This window comes from Alligator sinensis, unplaced genomic scaffold, assembly GCF_000455745.1.
Source record: "Alligator sinensis unplaced genomic scaffold, ASM45574v1 scaffold468_1, whole genome shotgun sequence".
NCBI classification, from domain to species: domain Eukaryota; kingdom Metazoa; phylum Chordata; order Crocodylia; family Alligatoridae; genus Alligator; species Alligator sinensis.
Window position 1 is genome coordinate 2,277,640 of NW_005842087.1, and position 25,620 is coordinate 2,303,259.

General features: G+C 40.7%; 1 protein-coding gene across 1 annotated transcript in view; it reads right to left on the reverse strand.

Annotated features, from left to right (window-relative positions):
• Positions 1-25,620, reverse strand: part of HMCN1 (hemicentin 1) — a 359,897-nt gene that overhangs the window by 236,869 nt on the left and 97,408 nt on the right. Inside the window, 5 exon segments of the mRNA XM_006023882.3 lie at positions 986-1,261; positions 9,991-10,112; positions 15,894-16,038; positions 19,223-19,486; positions 20,060-20,180. Coding sequence (XP_006023944.1) covers positions 986-1,261; positions 9,991-10,112; positions 15,894-16,038; positions 19,223-19,486; positions 20,060-20,180 — 928 coding nt within the window.

Consider the following 25,620-nt stretch of genomic DNA (forward strand, 5'->3'; position numbering starts at 1 on the left):
ATCCCCCGGCCACCGCTGAAAATGGTGCAACTCCATCCTCTTTGCGACCCACCCCTACAGGGAATTGAAGGCTGCTATCAAATCCCCTCTCACTCTCCTCTTCTCTGTCATAACCCAATGATTTTAGTGCCTTGGCACAGTGGAATTTTCCAGTCACATTGGAGCTGCTTTGCACGGTGGAATTTTCTGCTGCAGAGAGGAAACCCCGGTGCAAAAAGGTTCCCGCCATTTGTATGTAAATTCGCACCCCACTATTGGATGATTCTAAATTATTCCTACTTAACGACTAGTAATTGGCTCACTAGCCGTATAAAATCCGCGCGAATTCCGCCCAAGTTGGAGAACTTTGAGCACGCTGCAGAGTGACTTTAAAGAATTCCTGACTCGTGGCAGAGCGAATCAGTAGCCTGATCAACTATCGATTTTTTCTCCCCGTCGCCGAGTGCTTATCCCCAACGTACCCTTCCCCTGCATGCCCGGTTAGTCTGTGGACTCACTGGCTCGGTTTCTTGCCGGTTGGAGCAACTCGTTGCAACTACGCAAGCAGCCTTTACAGCCTGCGTCGCGGCCACCAGCAGCGTAAGTAAAAACTATTTTTGCAACCAATACGCTGTCTCGCCTCTCCATCCACCAGCCCGCCTGACGATCACTTAATTAACCAGCGTTTCCCTCGGTTGGCTCTACCCAGCCGAGACAACACCATGGGTGTCACTCGTTAGTGCATCCAAATTACACTTGGCACAGGACAGGAGGGTAGCTAAGTCAATGTTTGTACAAACAAGTAGCACAATGAGTTATTGATTATAGTTGGAGGCTCTCTGTGATACTATAATACAAGCCAAAAAAACACCAACATCCCCATTCTGTCAGTTTGCAGAAAGTCTTCCCAAAGTGCAGAAAGGGCAAGTCATAAGAAGCAATCATGGGAAAGATTAAGAAAATAAATGCGTCTTAGAAGAGTATTAATTTTCATCATCTTTGTTACCTTGCACTGTGAGGTAGACAGAAGCTGCAGAAGATCCACCTTCATTGAAAGCAATGCACGTGTATTCACCAACATCAGTGAGCTTTACAGTTTTTACTTCTAAAGACAGATTGCTTATCATCCTTATTCGAGAGGGCTCCAAAAATTTCAAGTCCCTGCCATTCCTGTGCCACGTGAGATTGTAACGCACGGTGCTTAATGTCAGACAGGTCAATATGGCTCTTTCTCCAGGAATGACTGTGACGTTGTTAGGAACCTGGATGGCAGGTGGGGGCTCTGTGTGTAAAAGAAAGAAAAAACAGAGAAAGGTCTCAGAAGCCATTTGTAAACAGTTATATAATTGAGTTATTTATTACTTAGCTCACTTTTACATCAGTGAAGCCAGGAATCAAGGAGTCTTTTGAAGTAAATGGGATATGGATAGGGCTCTAGATTTCGATTTGCTACCCTACAAACAAAGTCTCCAAAGTGCTACCCTATAGGCAAGGAAAAACCTATGCCAACTGTTTTTGCAATCATTGTGTTGCTCATATGTTTGTTATCCCTGAAATCCTTCAACATTTTACTATCTCTTTCTTCAGATCCATACCCATTTTATGCTGCACTCTCCACCATATCTGTCACTGCTTGATTTCTGTCTGACCCCTTCTCTGCTTCTTCCTCTCAACCCCCTTTAACAGAATGCAAACTCTTTGTTTTGCAATTTATCCTGAAACCCACAAAGGTTTCAAATGAGACAAAATGGCTCTTGTTGGGTTATCAATACTGAGAGGTAATATTTATTTGGGAAAGGAAACTTAAACTAAGTACAAGAGACTTCACTGGATTTTTGCCCTGTCCCATTTTTTCTTTCCCTCAGTGCAGACTCATTCTTTAAGACAGAAATAGAGATCTGCAGTAACTAAAAGCCTAAGTGTGATGCATTTGTAAACTGGGAGAATGATTTAGCAGAAATAAGAGCTGTAATCAGCAGGAGCAAATCCTTATTAGTATATATCAAAATGGAGAAACATAAGCAAAGAAAATGGAAGTTTGATGCATTCACAAAGAGTAAAATTTCCTCCTAAGCTGGGGGCCAGCCACACTTGCATACCCCATAATTAGCTACATCAAATACCACCCAAGCAAAGGAAAAGAGAAGAAAAAAGTCAAACGTAACCCTGCTGCTTAGTGAAAAATAGTTTTCCTCCTATGTCTTGTTGAGATACTTCTTCTACAACAAGTACTTTTCATTTGTACAGTTCAAAGGATTACCGGTAAGTTCAGTATCTTTATTCCCATTTTACAAGTAAGGAAACTGAGGCACAGACAGAGAATATGACTTCCCCAATAGGGCACTCCTAGAGCCAGGACTGGAAGCCGTCTAGAGCCGTATCTGCCAAATTATACTGCTCCATATTCTCAATCATGTGCACGTGTCAATTACAACGATAGCTTCCACCACTCAGACTACATATCTTTATTGCAACTTTCTTTAAAATCCTTGTACAAAGTAACAAGCTACTTGCCATTTTAAGATTGAATGATAGTAGGGGGAAAAAAATCAAACAAGCACCTGCTCTTTCTGAAGCTGAAGAATGTTGACATGGTTCCAGTACCTTTCACACAGCAGTTGACAAAATGCAAGATCAGTGATATATTGTCTCTCAGCTAGATAAACAGAAAATACTCTAAGAGATTAAATTTACTTTGCTTGGAGCAAGAGAACTCAACTTATTTTGTTACAAATATTCATATGTAAGGATTTCAAAAAATGCCTTCCTTACATTAACCCTACAGTACCATTCAAAATAGAAGTAATAATTCACATCTAGATTTCATAGACATTAGAGCTGGAAGGGACCTTGGAAGATCATCAAGTCCAGTCCCCCGCCCCAGGGGCAGGAAATCAGCTGGGGTCACAGGATCGGAGCAAGATAAACATCCAATTTTCTCTTGATGGCGTTCAAATTAGGTGCTTGAACCACCTCCGATGGCAGGCTATTCCAGACCTTGGGGGATCAGACAGTAAAGAAATTCTTCCTTATATCCAGCCTAAAACGGTCTTGCAGGAGTTTATAACCATTCGACCTTGTCATCCCTTGGGGCACTCTGGTGAACAAACATTCCCCCAGATCCTGGTGAACACCCCTGATAAACTTATAGGTGGCCATTAGATCGCCCCTGAGCCTGCACTTTTCCAGGCTGAAGAGTCCCATAGCTCTCAGCCTGTTGTTGTAAGGTCTGTTTTCCTGACTTCTGATCATGCACGTGGCTCTTCTCTGGACTCTCTCAAGCTTCTCCACATCCTTTTTGAATTGTGGAGCCCAAAACTGGACTCAATACATCAGCTGCGGCCTCACCAAGGCCAAGTACAATGGCAGAATGACGTCCTGGGATTAGCTTGAAAAGCATCTATGGATGCAAGCCAGCGTTTTGCTCACTTTACTAGCTGCAGGATCGCATTAAAGGCTCATGTTCATCTTGTGGTCAGTCATGACCCCCAAGTCCCTTTCATCCGCAGTGCTAGCCAGCATAGCACTGCCAAGCTTATAAGGATGCTGCAGGTTTTTCTTTCCAAGGTGGAGAACCTTGCATTTCTCGGTGTTAAACACCATCAGGTTCTCATCCGCCCATTTCCTGAGCCTGTCAAGGTCAGCCTGGATCGCTCTCCTCTCCTCAGGTGTGGATGCTTTACCCCAAAGTTTGTTATCTTTAGTGAACTTGGCCAGTCCGCTTCTGACTCCAATGTCCACATCATTAATGAAGATGTTGAACAATACAGGCCCAAGGACAGAGCCCTAAAAGTGCCCTTCTTCCTTATGGATCCCAAAACCTTTCTTCCCTATGGATCCCTTCTTCCCTATGGATCCCAAAGCTACAAAGTGCCCTTCTTCCCTTATGGATCCCAAAGCAAAGGATGAATATAGGAATCTCTTCATTCTCTACAAAAAGTTTTTCATTCTGTGTCCTTATTATAAAAGAAAAAATATTTCAGGACCGCCTACCCATATAACCATAATGCTACCAAAATGCTGGCACCTCCAGAGTCAAATGCAACAGCTGTTTGTGCTCAATGCTCTCAGTCAGCAGTTTGAGAGAGGTAAACAGGGTCATCATGCATAACCAAAACCATTGAAGGTTTTCAGTAGGCAAACAAAGTAGCTTTCAATACAGAGTTTCACAAAGCACTAGTATTAACATTTTATCATAAAGAAAATGCTTTGGACTTTTTAGTGATATCAGCTCTATTAGCATACATCTACACTGGAAAATAATTCTTAACTCAGGTTCACTAATTAAAGTTAGCTAATGCTACTTAAAATAGCAGAAGACCATTTTAACTTGGGCTAGCAACTTTGACTGCAGAGGTGCCAGGGGTGATAGGACTGAACTCAAGCTCAAGTTAAAATGTGTGTTCCTCTTCACTGTTATTTTAACCAAAGCAAGCTAAGCCAGGGTAGCTGTTCTGAATTTAAAACACATAAGTCTTTTTTTTCCTATGTAGAAGCACCTTTACATAAATAATGAGTCAGACAAGATAAATCAGGCAAAATAAAAATTCTGGTTCCAGATACGAATCAAAACAGATGGAAATTGAAGTCCAAGATGTTATTTTAGTATAAACTACAAAGTACTAAGACTACTGTCTTTAGTACAATTCAGGTTGAGCCACACCGTTTTGTATAAAATCACTGAAAAAAATTTGAGAGAGATTTAGCCAAGACTGTTAAAAAAATTATAATGGAAATGCCTATACCACCTCAGGATGAAGTTTCCAGAATCACCATGGAATCTGGGCTTCTTTCCCCTTGGGTGTTTTATGAAAATCTCCCCTTTAAAATAATGTCAAAAAGGAATTAGGATTAAGATTGTGAGCAGCCTGTCCATAGCCCTCAGTGTTTCCAACAGGAGTGACAGGCTTTCATTCTCATGAGTTTGCTTAAACAAAAAAACAAACATATGTTAGTCTTTGATTAGTTTGCTGTGTTGTACATTATCTTGCAGAAGTTTCATATGAGCACATGCCTGGTAGTACTCGGCCCAAACGTATTACTGAACAGATACTCTCTCAAGCTCTCTGCTTGAATGTCTAAGGTGGACTCATTGACTTCAGTGCTGTGTCTCTTCATCTGCTGAACATTTGCTGGATCTCTTGCATAGATTGCTGTTGAAGACGGTGAATACTTTAATACATTTCCCATTTATGCTTGAGTGCATCTCCTGATTAATGGTTATTTTGGCTGAATTCAATTTTTATTCCTAAATTAAGGCAACAAAATTCAATTTGCTAAGTTCTTTTTCATTTGGAAAGCATTAAGGTTCTGGCTGCTGGTGGGAAACAAAACCCCTCCTTAATATCCTTTAGTCAGTTAATGGACTTTAAGAACAGCCTAAACTCCATAATAAAGCTACTGACTGTGTGGATTTTAGTAGGAAATATGGAACTAATATCAAGCCCAGCTGTTTACCATCTTGTGACCAGAAGGTCCTCCCATGGCATTTGTAATCTATAAAATAAGCTCTCCTGAACTCTCATTTCATGTCTATCATTTTTGTTTGATATTACAGTTGATAGTGGATATGAATTTGGAGATAAATCAGTAACAGCGATATGGTTAGACAAACCCAATAACCAACATCTTCCAAATTCCTTTGACTTTTATCTAAACAGTGCCTTTCATTCCAAAGGATTCCAAAGCATTTACACATTAAATAAAATACTGAGCTGACAGTATTTGTCCTGTTTTTCCCCAGCTGGGATGACAGAATGAAAGATGGGCAAAAATACTTTAAACAAAATGATTGAGATTATGATTAAAAGATTATGGTGTGTACGTATGTGTGTGTGTGGTCAGTGATGGCAAGAATTACAGATGTCCATATTAGCAAACTCTACCAGGATGTGGGACACACACACACACACACACACACACACACACACACATATGCTAGTACAGTTTGCTTATACAGACACCTGTATGTCTTGCCTTTACTAAAATACACACACACACACACACACACACACACACACGCATATCTAAATCATAACCTCAATCTTTCTGTTTAAAGTATTCTTTACAGCTTGCTGATATAGACACCTGTATGTCTTGCCTTCACTGAGTGCATCTATACAAGTGCCTTACTGCAAAGTAAACTAATTAGCTCTGCAGTGAAGTATTACCATCTACATGTGCGCCAGTATTAGGGCACAATAAATTAAGTCCGCCAAAAGATAGTAATTGTCAGGCACAGTACTATCTTACAGTGGAGCACTTATGTGCGCTGAGACACACATGTAGATGGTGACAAGAGCCATATTTTAGCACTCTCATGCCTCAGCCAGCCCCTCTCTTGCCCAACACCACCACCTGGAACCTGGGGCTGACCCCCCAATTTCCCCTGCCAGCCCAGGGCTGCTCTGCCCTGGCTCAAAGTGCTGTGGTCCTTGGGTGCACATGTCGATTCTGCACCTAGAAGCAGTTGACTCTGGTGTGAACTGTGCTGGAATTTATTGCTCCACCATTGCACATGTAGATGCACCCACTAAGTATCATTAGTGTTGCCAAGAATAAAATCTTAGAGATATCCTAGATCCAAACTAAATTTTGATGAACGTGCTGATCCTCTTCAACACAGTTTTCATTTATTTGAACAAATGTTTTTAGTTAAGATCTGCATTCCCATTAAAGTCATTCTGGGATCAACATTTTTTCATGTCTTTAGCAATCTGCATCCACATTTCTCTTGATGTTGCTGTCCTGTTCCCTTACTCGTAACCAAATGCAGTTTGTTCAAATGCACAACATGGAAGTACTTCTTTTGCTAACTTTCATGATTCTCATAATTTTCTGGAATTCAATACATCTGAACACCAGGAACATAGACAAAATAAATGTAAGACAAGAACAAGAGTCTTTTCTTTAAATTGGTCTGTAAGGGAAATAAAGTCCCCTGAATGGATCATAGGATCATAGGAAAGTATGGCTGGAAATAACTTCACAAGATCATCTAGTCAAGCCCCCTGCTTGAGTCAGGATCATGACTGAATAAATAAGGTCAACACTTTCTACTGTAGGCACTGGCAATATAGGGCCCACCCCAGCCCATGGAGTCAATGGATTCAGCCTGAGGAACTGGAGGGCTTTGCCTGTGCTCGTGCTCATGGAAGTGCTGGGGCCATGCAGCAAGAAGCTTCCAGCTGCACCTGTGTCACTGCCGCTTCTCCCCACCTTCCCAGCTCCAGTTCAATGCAGGATCGGCATGTTGGTGGTGTCAGAGAGCTTTTCCCACCCCTGCAGCAAGGCCTGCCATTTGGGAGTTGTGCCCATGCCACCATCACATCTTCCAGCCCCTTTCTCCCCTGCTATGGCCTGGGTGTAGCCAGCTTCCAGCTTGTGGGGAGCTGTGCATGGGCTGGACTTCTGCAAACTGTATCTATACTACCATGCTTCCCCTTCCTTCTCCCAATCCTCCATGATGCAGGTGCAGCCTCTAGCAGGGTGGTGGAGGCAGTGGTGACAGTGCGGATATAGTTTGCAGACACCTGTCCCAAGACAGCTCCCCATCGACCGGTAGCGGTGTCACACCACAGTCAGGGGAGCAGGAGGCTGCAAGAAGCTGCAGCAAGGGTGCAGGCGCAGCACCCAAGTGCCTGAGCCCTGAATGAGCACAGAGAATGTCCCCACCACTGACTCACTAGCTGGCAGTTCCAGGCCACAGCCTGAAAAAAACAGGAACTGTAATTGTTGCAGTTCTAGGGAACAAATAGGGACTTGCTCTGATTATATATGGGACCATATAAAGACAATTGTATTGCCTACTTAAACTATGCTAGTTAACCAAAAAAGTAGTGATGGAAATTATAAATCAGAGATGGAATGGACCTTTTAGTTCTTCTGGGTCCCTGGCAGATGTTAAAAAGGCACATTTGGAATCTGATGCATGACATGGCAAGACATGCAGTGTTTGGCATGGGGCATAACATTCCTCAAATCCCCATCCCAGGAGTCATCTCTATGGTCAGGCATGTTTTTTCCCCTTATTTTCATTTGTCTGAATTATTCTTATTCAAGAAGTAAGAAGAAAAAAGCAGATTTCTAACTAATTAAGAAAATGTTTTAAAGTAAAGTGGAAATTAATTCCAGTGCAAATCTTTGTAATTGTCTGGCTAACTATCCAACTTGTGCTTACAGGCTGGCAGTTCAATGTGTAATTGTTAAGGTTTGAGACAAAAAAAGAGCAGATTGTTTGAGACTTCAATTTGTGCTTCCAAAAGAGATTTGGCAGACCATGTCTATTCAGTGAAGCACTTAAATGTGTGAAGAAAGTAGCACAAGGCAAAGGAGGAGAAGAAGAAGGGGGAGGGAACTGATAGTGCGGTAGCTGCCTTGCTCTAACTACTTGTATACACATTTTTTCTTTACAGTAAATTAGTGTTGGGTATTTGACCAGTCATATAAAGTTCAGTCAATTGACTGGTCAAATATCTATCAGAAACTGTAAAAAAATGCCAATAGGTCCAATTAACACACAGAAAGGTACATTTTTTCCATTAAGAAATGTGTCAAAAAACAACAAAAAATCATATTTCTGTCAAGAAAATGATAAAAAAATAGGGATTTTTTGCAAAATTGCTATAATCTTTGACCAGTCAAGAAATATGCAGTCAATTGACCATTCTGTTGATGATATTTGACTGGTCAATTGACCAGCTTGCCAACCATACAGTAAATGAAAGCTATCTCATAGTAGCTTAGCCCCAGTGACAAATGGTAAGACAGGACAGGTTAACTTTAGGGTAAGAGCAAGCACAAAAGCAACAACCACAGCACAAATGACCCACCTGTAAATCCCACCTTGCAATAACTTATTTATATGCCCATGCCCTCTGTCCTACTTACATCGGTGGGACAGTATCATAGTATCGTAGTACTTAGGGTCGGAAGGGACCTAAACAGATCATCAGGTCCAACCCCCTGCCCCGGGCAGGAATGGGTGTCAGGGTCATATCACCCCAGCCAAATATCTGTCCAGCCTCCTCTTGAAAACCCCCAAGGTATGAGAGAGTACCAACTCACTTGGGAGCCCATTCCAGAGCCTGGCAGCCCTAACTAATGTAATGTCTCCTGATGTCCAGCCTGAACCTTCTCTCTAACAATTTGTGGCCGTTATTCTTAGTAACTCCAGGTGGTGCCTGGGGGAACAGAGTCTCCCCCAATTCCCGCTGGTGCCCCATGGTGAGTTTATAAACCACCACTAGATCCCCTCTCAGCCTTCTCTTGTGGAGGCTGAATAAGTTCAGGCCCTTTAGCCTCTCTTCGTAGGGCTTGCCCCACTGCCCCTTGACCATGTGAGTGGTCCTCCTCTGGACCCTCCCAATGCTAGCCACATCCCTCTTGAAGTGTGGCACCCAGAACTGGATGCAGTACTCCAACTGTGACCTGACCAATATCACATAGAGGGGAAGGATCACCTCCCTGGACCTGCTTGTGATACATCTGTAGATGCATGACAAGGTGCTGTTAGCCTTACTGACCGCTTCCTCGCATTGGCAGCTCAAGTTCATCCTGGAGTCAACAATGACTCCAAGATCCCTTTCTGCCACCGTGTTGACAAGAAGGGTATTCCCCAGCCTATAGGTGTGTTGCTGGTTCCTTCTCCCTAGATACTGCACCTTGCACTGCTGCAAGTGGTAGAATTAATTCACCAGTGGCTACACATTTTACTGAATAATTCACTGGTGGCTACACATTTTACTGAATAAACATGGACATGCTTAAATGCTTTGCTGAACTGGACATGCTTAAATGCTTTGCTGAACTGGAAAATACCTCCATTAAGGACCTAGACACATGGGACATTTGTGACAAAAGAATGCATATTAACATAACATGTATCACAACAATATTTTGTTGGCACTAAAAGATTACAGTTTATGTCACCCATTGCTGCTGCTTTCTGTTAAGCATCCCAGCACTCCCTATAAAATGTAGTACACTAGCTGAGAAGTAACACACACTTACCTGACACATCCAGAAATGTCTGAGCACGTCCAGTTCCTGCACTGCTAACAGCCACGCATTCATAGTAACCCTCATCAGACAAAGTGACTTTGGCAAGTTCCCAATTCACAACAGAGGATTCTCTGGGGGAAAAAATAAAGAACTTCTGTAATTGCTTGAAAGAACTGAGGAGATAGACATGAAAGGGCCTAGTTTGCTACTAACTGAAAAGTAGGACTTTCAATAAGGCTAACAGATATTTCTCGGAGAAAAAGCAGATGCACTAATTTTCAAGATGGATGTTGTTTATTTAAGGACCTATTTAAAAAAAAGAACAAACAAATCGATCATGTTTTTCTGAGCCTTAATTTGTATGGATTCCTGCAGGAGACATCAACACAGACATTTGAAAAAAATAAAACCTGATGGGTAACAAAAATTGCTGTCCTAGTTGTCTCTCACCTAGCTGGTCCTGACTGGTCTGATTTAAGTGAAAGTATGAATGTGCACATATTTATTATCTGCTTTTACTTATTACACTTCTAAGATTCTCATTATTGCCAATATGCGGCCAGTGCTGGAACCAGTACAGGGCTGCATCGAGATAAAAGCCCTGAGGTTCAGAGAGTGAGCACGCAGGTTGCACTATCCCACAGTAGGAGCTGAACTATTCCCAATGCATGTGGTGCTTAGCTCCAGAGTGATCACCAGCATTGGAGGAATGGAGCTTCAGCCTGCCTCTCCACTCTCCTCAATGCAGGAACTGCACTGGTCCCAGCGCCCATTCAGGGGAAGCACACAGGCTGTATCTGTATCTAGTCTGTGTCTACCCTCATCTGCCATCTGGATATGCCACACTAGGACCAAGAATAGTAACTATAATTTTTTACTTTGCCTCTTGGCTTATCAACCCCAGGCACTAAAGCAAATGGGGTAGTAAGTGTATATACAAAGCAATGCAGAAAAAAATAAACTGTGGAGGTGTGATTAAGTAGAAACTGCAAATGTGAGTAAAATAATCAAATGGGAAGGTAAGGAGATACCTGGCTTTTGCCTATAAAACATACCACAAGTAAAATTGCCAGGTTTTAGTGCTATATTTTTTACATATAATACTACCCAAAAAAGGGTGCAGGGAGGAAGATTAATACTACTGAAATATAACTGCAAAGAACATTCCTTTGTGCTTCTTAAGCTGTGAAATAATGTTAAGATTCAGATGCTACATTTTTCACTGCATGATACAGCGCAAATGTTAGAATACAACTAAACAAACTAACCATCCTTCTACTGTATCCCAACACTGACTGTGGTCTGTTATTATGGTATGTAATCATATCTGATAAAGACTAGACTAACGATAAAGCCTTTGGCAAACACCTTATGTAATGTGGGAAAGCAGTGTTTCTATTGTTTTCCCTCTCACATCTGCCCAAAGTCCCTCAACCTCTTCAGAATACTTTAGGAAAAAGACCATAAACAAAACAGGCTTACGTTAATTTGGGGGTCCACATTAAAGCTCAGTATTTCAGCACCATGATGCAGCAGAATCTGTTTTCTATAAAATGTTAGGCCATGGATAAAAACATACTGATTGTAAATAGCTCTCTTTATTCCCTTCTACCCCAGGCTCAGTGCAAACTCACGCATCAGGGCTGCTGTTCCAAGGCGTTCAGCAATGCACCGCCAGCAACAGAAACAGCAGTAACTGCCAGCACCAATGAGATGATAAAAATATTTACCTAAGAGATACTAATGCCTTTCCTAACTAAAAAGTAAAATACCCTTGTTCAACGAGGAAAGAATGCTAAAACTGATGTTACACAATCCTCTTTTTTTGTTTCCAACTTTGTTATATACCTTAAGTACCCCATGATAAGGGTAAACAAAAAAGTCGGTGTATTGAGAACAAAAAATTTTAAAATAATAGTAACATGTGATTGCAGACATCTACTCTATATTTGGGATCCAAGCCTGAGAAATACTGAGTACGCACCTGCCCGTGCAACTTCTACATTAGTTGTGGTTGCTTAATACCTTTCAATATCAAGCCCAATCTTTGCCTAAATTATTTTAATTCATTGTACTGCACATTTTACTTAACATATTTTTCAAAGGGCTCCTCTAGACCAGCATTTCTCAACCCATGGGTCACAACCCAAAACTGGGTTGCAAGAATATATGAAAGGGTCGCAAACAAACTTTAAAAATGGATCAACAAACTTTAAAAATGAATTCTCCTTTAAAGGAGAAAAATGTGGGAAGCCATGGCTTTTCCCTTGCAGGCTATCAGAGTTCCAGCCTGCAAGGGACTACTTGGGGCTGCTTGGAGCCCCGCATGCCCCTCACACACCCCACCTTGTCCCAGACACCCACCCCACACACTGCGGGGCTGGGGCCTATGGGTAAGGGGCACTGGGTTGGGACTGGCCACCAAAGTTTACAAATGGGTGCTGGTACAAAAAAAGTTGAGAACCACTGCTCCAGACATTCAAGTAAACATGTGATAGGACTGGATACATGGTCCATACAATCACACCTCCTGCCATGCCACACGTGTCTAGCAGGAGGCATGATTGTGGGATCCAGCATCAGATCCTATCATGCCTTCCTGCCAGTACAGGGGGAGCCTGGGATCACCATCCCAGGCTCCCCATGAGCAGGCAAGTAAAAAGCTGCAGCTGTGAGTTTCATAGCTGGCAGGATTCACAGCTGTGGAAGCACCCCACAATTGCTGGGACCAAAAGTCTACAGCTGCAGACTCTTGATCCTTGTGGCAACTGACAGTGGCTGGAATTGAGTCCTGCAGCTGTGGGACTCTCAGTCACAGCAACCAAGGAGTGCCATCAGGACTGGAGGTCCATAGCTGCACAGGAAACATGCAAAGCAAACATGGACATAATCCCAGCACTACAAGGGATGCATACAACTGATGCAGTTATGCTCCCCTGTTGCTGCCTCCAACCACAACATGGCCCTACAACAGTCTTTGGCTGTACTGGTGAAGTATATGCTTACAGAGCTGATAATGAACATGTCTAGGATGACCAAATGTAAATAACACCTCATAAAAAGGGATTGTAGAACTTTATGCTTTCAACAGTGTATGGGGGGGGGGAAGTGAAGAATGTATTCACTTTGGTATTCAATTAATAAGGCATACTTTGGCTGTTAACATTGCCATTGCACTTAGAGGCTGTGGAATACCACTAAGGACATCTCTAGACTTCAAAATTACTATACCCAGCCATGTCACCTTTAAAAATCCTGTATGGTAGCATTTGAACTTCTGCCCAGAGTCAAAGCAAGTCAATTTCATTCAGAGTAACTGGCATCAACTCTCAGCAGTGCTAGTTACTCTTGGCACTGCACAAATACAATTACACCTCTTCTGATCCAGGCTGTTGTATTTGTAGAGCCACGTGGTATGTTTTGAAGGCACAGTGCTAAGTGTAGTAAGTTTGCAGTGCAGACATGACCTGCAGCGGATAGGCAACATCACTTTATTCAGGAGGTACTGGAAGCTGCTTGCATCTTGCACAGAAGAACCATGCTCAGTAGCCTGACTCCATTATATTCTTCCCCTCTGCCCCTCCATCCAAATCTCAACACTAACATATATATGCTTCAGAATTATTCTGACTGGAATGCATTCAAATTTCACTACTTGAGTCATGAACATCAGTGGCTATAATTTACCTAGCTTTTACTAAACAGGTTGCATTCTTTGTTGCCAAAGCTGTATATTTCCATATCAGTTTTCATGTTCTTTGTCAATACTATTTCGTATTTCTTTCTATACTGTACAGGAAAAATTGTCAAGGTCACAACTGACACTTATATACTCAATTCCCATTGACTTACAACTAAGAGGTGCCTAATTATCATTTTTAGGTTCCTGTGTCAGATCAAAGCGGTAACTTTGGCAAATATCCAGACTTCTAAATGCATATTTAATCCAATTCTCCAATTGTTCTGGTTTGTCTCTCTCCGCTCTATTCTTCCTTAACTAATAATTGTGATACTACACATGCCCTACAAAGAAAATGTATTTCTGGCTATATGTCAGTGTTTCTCACAGATGTGTAGACATTATGAGCATCATTTACAATCTTGAAACTGTTGTACAAAGAAATTAAGTGATTTGCCAAGAGACTCATAGCAAGATTGCACACTATGTATATATAGTGAGAAGATTAGTTTGAATCAATGAGCACGTTGAAAAGTTTGTTGCAATTTTAAAGATGTCCCAAATCAAGCAATATTCCCTAAATGTAAAATGAAGAATGTAAGCAGTCCCAGAATGAAAGGGGTGTGTGTGTGTGTGTGTGTGTGTCCACTGCACATATTTTTAACTCAATCTTCCTGGCACTTTCCAACCAGGATACTAGAGCCAGAATACAACTTCTGATGAAAACTCTTGTCATCAGTCAAATGTTTACAGTTATGAACAAAGCATTTAAATATCCATATAATAAATCTATCCAGCCAGGTCACCACAAACTATAAATACAACTAATTAGGTAAAATGCAATAATATAGCACAATTATTTAAAAAATTACTGAAGAATTTAAGATGGCTAGGTTCAATGTGGAGCCTTGTTACAGTAAAGCTGCATCACAGCAAGGCCAAAAAGATCTCACTAAACTGTGCATGAGGTCAGTACCATTTGGCCTAAAGAATATTTTGTTAAATCAACAAAATATTCAGTTCCACTCACCAGCTACATAACCTGATTCTGAAAAATGCAATCTGACCACCAGAGTACTTTGATATGAAAATAATACAAAGTAAGAATGTAGTATGTGATAATTAAAATATGGAAAGACTTACAGAATTGGGGAAGTACCTACCTAGAATGACCAAATATAAGTAGCACCCCATAAAAGGAGACTGTAGACTTTTACACCATCAACAGCATATGGGGAGGGGAGTAAGAATGTATTCATTTGGAGATTCAATTAATCATGCATACTTGCTAGACAATGTTAGAACATTGTTTTCATTTGTCTTCATCTGTCAATGCTCTGTGCTCTAGGTCTAAGTAGGAATGAGTGGGGTGGCAGGGAAGGGGGTTGTTAACTGTTTTCTAGTAAATACTTTCCTTAGGTTTCAAATGTTCATTTTTTTTAAAGGAGGCATAGGAGCTGTTGAGTTTTTGGGTTTTTTTGTTCGCTTGTTTTTCAGTGAGGGAGGGAGTTGCAAAAGGCCTGTTAGTTGGTTAGTTAATTGATTGTTTTTGTTCTTTCTACAGAACTTTGCTCCCAGCTTGTTCTATAGAGAAAGAAAATGTATTATCCCCTTGGTACCAGCAAGTTGGACAGCCTACAATATATTCAGGGTAAGCTTTCCTCTTCAGAGGAATTTTTCAAGGAAACACACAATTTAGCCCTCAGAGCACAGCAATTTAAATGATAGAAGTAGATGTCTTCTGTATGTTTTTCCTTTTTTTTTTCTTCTTAACTGTGTCATGGTAATGTAAGAGCAGCACAAAACCCTAATTAATACATTTGCCAAGATTTCTGGTAGGACTATGTGATCTCCCTATTTACACACAGGAAAAAAAAAAACTTTGTTGTCTCTCCCCACAAACATATACCCCCAAAATGTCACAATATACAGCCTTAATTTCTGGTCAATCTTTCACTGATCAAAAAATAATAATTAAAAATGGTTATAGTGTTAAATTTGTTAAAGGAAGAAAGTTCTAAAGTGCTCACTTTTGGCTTAACTTTGTTCCCACTGGCTTCCATGGGAATATGGACAAGCCAATGCTTTTGCAAAACCCTCCTTACATAAATAAACATTCACCACTATGAATGACGTACAACAGAAGCCCCCAAGAATCAATACTAAAGTTGCTATGAAATATTTTTTTGATTTTCAAAAAGGCCTAAACTTTAGCTTGGGAATCGCTACTTACTTGAAGAACTGATCTATTCCTAGTTTGACTCCATTTCTGCTAAAATGCTGAGTAAAAGGTATAAGACTTTCCACATGGCACGTAAGAGAACCTGGCTGCAAGTAGTATCCTGGAGTTTTGGAGGGCATAACAACTTTTGGAGCATCTAGAGAAAGAAAAATATTCACAAATAGGTTATTAACTGCTGCTTATTTACACCCCATTCACTGTGACTAATATATATGCTAATTTTTTTTCATTAAAGTTCTGATTACCAAGACAATGAAAGCTTGTCTGTATTATGAGGCTGTTGTGGAGCAGCGCTGCCAGTACAGCTATGGCAGGAGAACCTCCAAGGGGAGGCATGAAATATGGCAGCAGAAGGGTTTTTTGCCAGATTGACTATACACCACCTCATATGACAGAAAGCCCACTAGCAGAATCCCTCTTCAGTAGCCATAGCTCAATGCAGATGGAGAGATTTGCTAGCAGAGTAATGCTGGTTAGGAGGGGCAATCTCTTTACATCCCTAGCCAGCACAGTTATGCCAGCAAAACCTTGTAATGTAAATCAAGCCTTAGCTTCATCCCAGATTTGTCTAGTCTAAGATTTGAAAGGTATGATATTAGATCATGTTTTCTAATGCAATCCAACAACTTCTAAATCTCAATCAAGGTAAAGCAAGTTCTCTCTTAGCTTCTGCAAAAATGGTGGAATTAAACTTAAATTGTCATAACCACACTATCTAACTCTGCTCCTTTTGAAAAGAGAAATCTCCCACAGAGTTCAGTGGAAACGGACTTAAACTTTGCCAAGTTAGCAAAAGTTACGTTGAGTTTTAGAAGGTATTAGTTAGATTTAAGCTTGGTAAAATGATCTAGGTAATTTTCAAACTACCCTATTTACTCAAATATAAGACAACCCTGAATATAAGACAACCCCCCCGCCCCGTCTTAATAACATTTTATAAATGGAAAATGTATACATTTGTTATAACTCTCCAGGTACAGAATCTAAGTATTGGAGGATTGTCTTGAATATCCCCTCTTCCTTTCTCTACCCCATCCCCCTGCTATAGCAGGGAAAGCAGTGGTGGTGGGGGGAGGTCAGGTTGTCCCTTTGCCCTCTGCCACACCCACTTCTACCCCCTGCAGCCTTCCGCCCCACTGTCACCTGCACCCGCGATTCTCAGCCACCCACAGTCCCTGACCCTCTCCCAAACCCGCCTCAGTCTCTTCCTCTTTTCCCCAGCCTCTGCTTCTTCCCCACAAGCTCTCCCCAATCTCTGCCTCTTCCCGTCTCCCACCCTAGCCCTTACTGTTAGAAAATGCTTGGGCTGCTCCACCCTGCAGCACAGCATGTGGAAGCTCAGCCCTTGCCTGCCCATGCAGCAGTGTCAGCACTGCTGACTGGATGGGCAGGGGAAGGAGTTTCCATGTACTCAGTGCCTGGGAGAGACAGCCTGAACTGGAGCTGAGCTATGCTTGACAGTAGGGGGTGGGCAGGGGGCACAAAAGCTTCAGAGGGGAAGTAGGGAGGGGGAGAGAGGAGCAAGAGGCTGCTGTGGGTCTGCTTCTAGCCCTAGCCCCAACCTGGTCTCAAGGCCAGAGTCAGACCCCTAGAAGCACCTGCTCCTCCCTCTACTTCATATCTGAATATAAGACAAGGGGCTTTTTTTACTCATGTTGATTGGGAGGTGGGGGGCCGGACCTTGCCTTATATTTGAGCAAGTACAATAGTTAAAACTAAGACTCAGTAGCAGCAATATGGAAAAAAAATCTCAAGGCAACTGAAAGTAAAATGAGAGAATTTTTAGACAGAGTACAGAAAGGAAACTAGGTAGATAAACAGGGAAAACACTGAAAAAAAGCAGCTCTTGAATTGTTTTTGAAAGATATTACATGTGAAAGTACTAGTACAATTCTAGGAGTAGTAGAATTATACTAGATACTACACCTTTGCTTCAGCGAAGCAGTAGCCTTTACCAGTCAAAAGGAAGCCAAATGTTCCTCCTTAAGGTTTACCTCAACAAGCTAACCAGTACCAATTAAAACTACAGCTACCTTGCCTACACGAGAAATTTAATATGCCTTTATTCCTCAGGGTAGACATAGCTTCAGGATATTAAAGACAATGGAACTTCTAATCTTGACACAGTTCTATTGAGTATGTCTACACTAGGATGTTTTGCTAACTCTGGGTGCATCTACACAAAACATTTACTGTGGAGTAACCTAATTGGCTCTGCAGTAAATGTTTTCCATCTACATGTGCGGCCCTATTAGGCCACAGGAAACAAATTAATTAATTGTGCAGCAGGGTAGTACTTGTACACACAAGCACTATCCTGGTGCAGAGTTTTGTACTCCAGCATTGCACATGTAGATGCTGACATGGCTGGTTGGGGCATGAGGGTGCTTTAGTGCAGGAGCTGTCTGCCAGCTAGCCTCTCACTGTAGCACCCTCATGCCCCAGCCAGCCCCTCTGCAGCACACTGAGCCAGGCTGGAGCAGCCCTGGGCTGGCAGGCTTACCCCCTGGATTCCCTGCCAGCCAGGGCTGCTCCAACTTGGCTCAACATGATGTGGTCCTATGCATATATATAAACATGGGACCTAGGAAAAATAAACTCCAGCACAATAAGCACCAGAGTTTATTGCTTTGCATTAATATGCACATGTAGACGCACCCTTTACCGGTAGATTAATGGAAAATCAATTAAGAAAAAATAAGCTAAACACCTCCTGAGTTTTCTCGGCTTTTATTAATGCAAATGGGATCAGATTAAACCAAATGGGATCTGATAATGCCTATCAGAGGGCGCGTCTACACGTGCATTAATGCACCTTTTCTAATGCACATTAAACTTAGTACCTTCAAGATGAGGTACTGTGCATCATCGTAATGTCACAGTTTTTTATGTGATGCTCTAAGGCACAGTAAAATAATCTACTGTGCATTAAAGGGCACATGTAGATGTACCCAGAAGGTACTCAGCTCTTAGCAAGATCTGTCCCTAAATATCCCTTCCTTATTAGTTCTGGTTCAATAGCAATGACTGGAAGTAGCAGCATATCAATCTCATTTCTCCCTTCATACCTTTTTTGTATGACATAAACATTTAACAAGAAGTTCAATTTATGAACAAAAGTCCCCTTAGCAGATAATATGATTACTTGCCTTCAGTATGATGCCCTGACTGTATTGTATCAAGTCACAAAATTGGAAGAAAAAAGAGATAAGCCATGCTTTCCTTTGGTAATTGGGCAAATAAGGTAAAACACATGTCATCAATTTCCAATAACTCAAGTACAATAAATGTTCATGTGGTTAAACATAAAAATATCTTACCAGGAATAATACTAGAAAATGAAACACTAGAAACTCTCTGGAAGAGATAATCATCCTTGTCATAACCTGTTATTTTAGCAAAAAAGGCTTCATTTGGTGGAATGAAATCAGTAATGTTCCATATTCCATATGGTTTTCTATCCGGATAATATTTCACAGGGACAGTCTTAAGAAGATCCCCTGTGATGCTGAGAAGTTCAAGACGGTCCACTCTGGCTGGTAGGAAGATCCCTGTGGTATTCAGCAATGTATAGGTGGGTATCCCTAGGATAAATAGACATATGCAGTTGTATTTATGAAACACAAGATTGAACCCTTTATATGAATGTATCTCTAGTCATCTCAAATGTGCACAATTCTGCTTCAAGCTTTGTTTATCAGCTGTTATGAAACTCACAGAATTGCTTTAAATGTTTACTGACAATTATAAAACATAGCTTTGATAATACAATGTACTTTAAGGTTTAAATTACTGATTTACATCAAATGTTTATGACACCTTATTAACTTCCACCACCCACAAGAAATTAAATATCGTGTAGTCTCCAAAAGGTAAAAGAAAAGGCTGGGGCTCTAAGCAATTGTATACTTTAAAATATGTCATAAATTGTAATATATCTTAGTCATGCCAAGATAGCACAGTATCATGGGGCACAAGAGCTGATTGATATCATACATGCATGGGTTCAAGGACAGAGTATAGAGCCAGTCAATGATGGTCTGAGCTTTAGCAGAAGGCTTATTAGAAGAATAGCATGAAGTTCTATTTCTTTCCCATAGTCTGAGCATGCTACCTCCAAAAAACATTATATGTGATGGAAAGGGGCACAAACCAACCTTGCACTGGTCTGCTGGATGTATTTTTGAACTCTAATGTTGGCTTTTTGGAAAAACCAGCTCGAAAATCAATAGTACTGAGACCTGTGATACGAACAGAGTGCCTTCCGCTGCTGGAAGTCTGAAAAAAATATTGAATGAAAATTGTTGGAGAGCGAAAACCCTGTGAAATGGGAACTAAGCTCACTCAAGCTTAACTATCACTAAAAGAAGAAGGCAAGGCATGTGAGAAATGATAAATAATATAATATGATCCCTTAATAAAGCCTTGATTGTTGATAATGGGCCCTTATGATTTTAATGCTCCTGTGAAAAGTATGTTTTCTTCCAAAACAAAGACGCATCTCAAACGTTAATAATGAAACATGAAGACACCACAAGCACTGCATGCCCATGAATTAAATGAGTATCAAGTTTGCATGTACAGCAGCAGGTATGAGTCAGAACTGCTCTGGCTTTTTCAACCAGAGCCTCTGTTGCAAGGTGAACAAGCAGTTGTGGTCTTCTCCAGCATTAGACTCCACCCAGGCATTCTGGTTCAATCAGCCAGAATCCTCCTGGAACCTTGGTGGGAACAATTCCTGGAGAAGTTCCCATATTCTGTGAAAAGCTGCAGCATAAGGCCTTAAGCCATTTGGCTCATGTGGCCTCAATCTCGACCTCATGTCCTAGCCACTTTGGCTAAGTACAGATGTTCAAAAAGCCCCTAGCAGAAAGTTATAGCAGTTTACTTAAAGTGCTACAAGTTAGAGCACATTCCAACTGAACAGATATGCGCTGTTCGGTGGGGGGTGACTCGGTTCCTGCCTGCACTGGTCAAGGCAAGCAGGCAGTGGGGCACTCCCATATGCCTTCTAGGAGACTGTCGGAGCAGCATCCCCCAGCTCTGCCCCTCCACCAGCTGGTGACTATCAGCAGCAGCTGGTGCAAAGGAAGACCACCCCCCCCACACACACACACAACTTACTAGCTAGGGTTTTGCGGGGAGCTGAACAGTGTTCCCATGGTGGGAAGGGGCTCCTTCCCCCCTGCCACCCCTGCCAAAGCCTCTTGACATTAGCAGCCAGCAGCAGCAGCCAGTTCCTGGCACAGTAAAACGTGGTGATCTACCATGTTTAAAGTGCTTTATGTGCCATGAACATCTATTCTGTTATGCCTGTAAAGTACTTTCTGCATGCGTAAAGGTCATTAAGTGCAAAATCTGTACCAAGCCTTTCAAACTATCTAGTATCATTTGCACACCTAAAAGAAAAGACTGCTCCTTGCAAAAGCATCCCAACTCTTGGTGTTAGCCTGCTGTATGGAAGTGTGCAATCAAGCCCTGTAATGCTCTGTTGCTTGTAGAACTCTTATACATTTGAATAATGAAAAAATATATTAACAACTTCACACAGAAATACAGAAAAATTATGGAAAGGGAGAGAAAGGGGTGTGGCTCTGCTAAGACTATAATTGAATCTGCACAGTACGCTCCACCTTTTGATCAGGAAAAGATGCAATGACAACATAGAGGTTTTAATATAAACTCTCTATTCAATCAGATAATTCATTTGGATTTATAAATTTGGACAGCATAATTTGGTTTGAAATATATAAAATCTTAGACAAAGTAAAAAAAAACCTGATTATAACTATTTTTAGATGAGGCAGTTGTTTTTCAAAACTGGCTGCCAGGAGAATCAGCCAGTTAGGCACCATGACAAATTGGTGTCTGTCTTACTGAAACAGCCACTATTTATTTCAGTTAGTTAGCCTTTCACCCCAGAAAATCACTATGTAAAGTCTTTTTGATATAAACCAGCTGTTGACAATATCGAAGTATACAAAGAAATATTAAACAAAGTGCCAAATAATTCCTGTTATCGAGTGTTATTTGGTTGCTAAAAGGTCATTGGACAAATGCAGTGACAACGTTTTCTTCTTAGTTTTATACATCTGTATAAGGAATTTATGGCACGGTTAAAATTTTTGCAAGGCTTTTTCAATTTTTCATTGACTTCTGTAAAAAGTCTCTGCATACAAAAAATAAGCCAAGGATTAAAGTTGGTTGTATTACTCAGAGCAAAGAATATAAGTGAAGACTATTTCTGCTTGTGAGCTATCTAGAGATTTGGGTGCTTGTGAAATTATTATTAGAATAGTTTGATAGCATTTTGTCTTTATTATTAACAACCAGCATTTCAACCAGTACTGCCTAAAGGCCATAATTACCAGTAGGGTCTCTTTCTACTCTGCGTTGTGCAAACACACATCAGCAAATTTCAACCTGTGAGATCACTTTCAAACTACTTTCTCTGTCTATATACTCTTTATTTATTTATGGTTTATGAAGGGTTACTATAGTTGCATAATATTTTTTCTGTTCTCTTATTGGATACTTTTAAATACAGGAGGAAAGAAAACAAGGCAAAGACGGCTGTAGGACTACTTCCGAGATCAAAATTTCATGCAAGCATATAGTTATACAAAACACATTTAAAACGGTAAGTATAAAGTGAGTAATGAATACAGAGAAAGAATATATTTTATGTATTAATTTATAAAGCATCATAATAGAGAACCCTGTGCTGTGTAGTTTGTTCCTATTCACACTATTTTTTGCAAGTTACTATTAAGATGCAATTTTGTATTAAAAGTAGCTTTCAAAAGATGCATTCATTACATTTTGAATTTGTTCTGGAATGTTTTAGTACTCTACTCCATCTAACCACCTGGGTTTGGCTTGGAGGCTGTAAGGGAATAATAATAATGACCATTTAAAAGCTTTGTTGTTCACAATAATTGCAAGTCCCTCTGCTGAGTTCTTATTATTTTTACTTCTTCTTTGGTTTCACATCATTTAACCTTAATCAGCAGGGAAGTTTCGGCAACATCCTCCAACAAAAAACTGCAACCACAGCCTTTTTGATTCACAATAATTGCCTTGTACCAACAAAACAGTACTTAAGGCTACCTCACTGCTGTCTCCTCCCCCAATGGGATTGCCTCAATCTCTGCCTGGCTGACAAGCCTTTTTATCTCAACAGGTCTGTAATTGTGTTAATTGCCTGTAACTTGTCACAGGCAAGACCTTAAAGAATAATTAGATACAATCACCCAGAAAAGCTGCTTATTGTGTCCTAGTAAATAAAGATTATTAAATTTTTCTAATCCACCCTGCTTAAATAGTACCTTTAAAGCAAAGTTTGTAGCACTGGCTTCAGCTTTAGTCTTTACTGGAAGACTTCTGTGAACCGCTTTGTACATTGATTTCTCTGCTTTATTGTGGGCCTGATTGCATCTTCTAAAACCAGTTTCAAGGGGGAAAGCTACAGTGAAGAAGGACAGCACAAATGCTGGGGCCCCTGCAAAAATGTTGGCTCGGAGCCAACATCCATCCTCAGTGTCCAGAAAAACAAAGCTGCTCTGGCAGCTCCATTTGACAGCTTTACCCCCTTGGATATGTGTAGGGTGTACTTCCTTCAGCATAAGATACTACTCTTGACTGATACCAGATGCAGGAGCCATGGGATTTATCTTCATGCCGTTCCTCCTTAGAAGGCTAGTGACGGCCCTCACACTGCATACACCTTTCATCAGGGCTGCAAGGTCTTTGTTTATAAAATATAAAGTGTACCCACTTACTTGGCACTCTGAGGGACAGCAAAATGGTGAGTAGCAGCAATGTGATGCAAGGTGTTTCAAATTACTGCAGCATGTGTTTTAAGGTCATACCAGTCTATACACTGGGACCAGTCTATACACAGAAATAGCCCTGATTTAAATGTATCTAAATATATTTAGACAGTTAAACACAACCCCCTTGGGTGGCCATTTCTGAATCAATTTTAAAGTGCCTCCCATTGATTTACTTGTTATCAAATGAATAAAAAAAAAAGAATATACTGCTTTTAACCAGGTTTAAGAGTATCCATATGGGTATTGCACCAATTTAATAAAGGCCTGGTCAGATCTACACTTAAAAATTGAACCGGTATAAAAATTTCAGCTAGGTACATTATTATTTTACCCAAAAATAGTCATATCAATGTGAACACAGTTATACTGGTATAACAGTTCATATACCATATAAGCTATGCTCATTTTGAAAGGTAAACTATACCACTATAAAGGTATCGTTATACAACAGTTACATACAAGGAAATGAAGGCTGTACTGGCATAGTTAGAGATATAATGTAAGATAGAAAAGCCCTAATTCAATATAGAAAACAATATAGTTAAAGAAAAGCAATTTCTGTGGGTAGAACTGGTCTTAGATTATTTAACAAGCCAATGTGGGCCTGGAATAAGAAAAATAATGTAGTTTCTTTTGTTTTATTTATTTTTTAATCTATTAGCTGACACATCTATTAAGTATTTAACATCCTCATCATCTAGCTCAGTCTTGAGTTTTTATATGCTATCTTTACAGTTTTTTAAATATGACCTATAATAGGTGATGATAAGTTTCAACAATTAAAATGTATTAACTAACACATTTTAAAATAAAATGTCAAATGCTATTTTCCTCTTCTAGACAAAGTCTTAGGGTTATCATCAAATTTCATCTGCAAGTTTATTCTGTCTCAGTTTAAAAAATCATCTCATCTCACCTCTCATCCCCCTAGGGCCTCCCAAATATAGTAAAAGGTTGACACTTTTCTGTAGTTAGCTGATTCAGGTTTATTGAGGTTAAAAGTATTAGCCTGGGTCTATTATAAGTTAACTATTGTAATTAGCTAACTCACTAATCCTAACTTAACTTTAACATCTTTTCTCAAGCTATATATATGCTTAGTTGTCTACACAACTAGGTTAGATGTAGTGATTTATTGGCTTCAAATCATACTTTTAGTTTAACCAGTATAAGGGTCCGAGAGACCAGGCCCTATAGTAATTTCCTAGTGCTCCCTATGGCGCCTTGTATTTGCCTACTACCCATTTCCCATTCTGCAAGTGCTGCTAAACAAGCAGATTTTATTTTTTCTCCGTTTCTAAATGCTTTAAGGTCCAATGCTATAACTATGCATACAGTGATACTTCTCACATAGCTACATTTACTCACATGTTTAAGGATTTAAAGTACCAAGCCATTATTCCCATTATTCCTCTGTTCAAAAAGCATTTGTATACATGTTCATTAAAAATATAGATCTCTGCCTTTGCTGTCCTCACCCCACAACATATAGAGGGCCACCACATGGCAGCTCCCTGCACATGCTTTTTTTTGGCCTGAGTATTCCCAGCACACAACAGAAACAACACACTGTTCACTATGTTTTGCTCCTACTTATGAGAGAATGGTGAGCAGGCAGGATTTGACCTAGAACAACATACAGGAAACCCTCACTGTTCACGGGTTCAGCATTCACGGTTTCAAATATTCACGAATGCCAAACCCTCATCTTAAATACACTTACAGGAGCTCCTCGGGAGCTCTGCACTTGCCGTTGCCAGGCTCTCGTCACCACTGCTGGGCTCCCGCTGTCGCCAGTGCAGCCATGCCCCCCCTCCCAGCCACCAGGGGCACTACGTTTATGACGTTCATGAATGCAGTGCCGCATTCGCGGATTTCGGCAT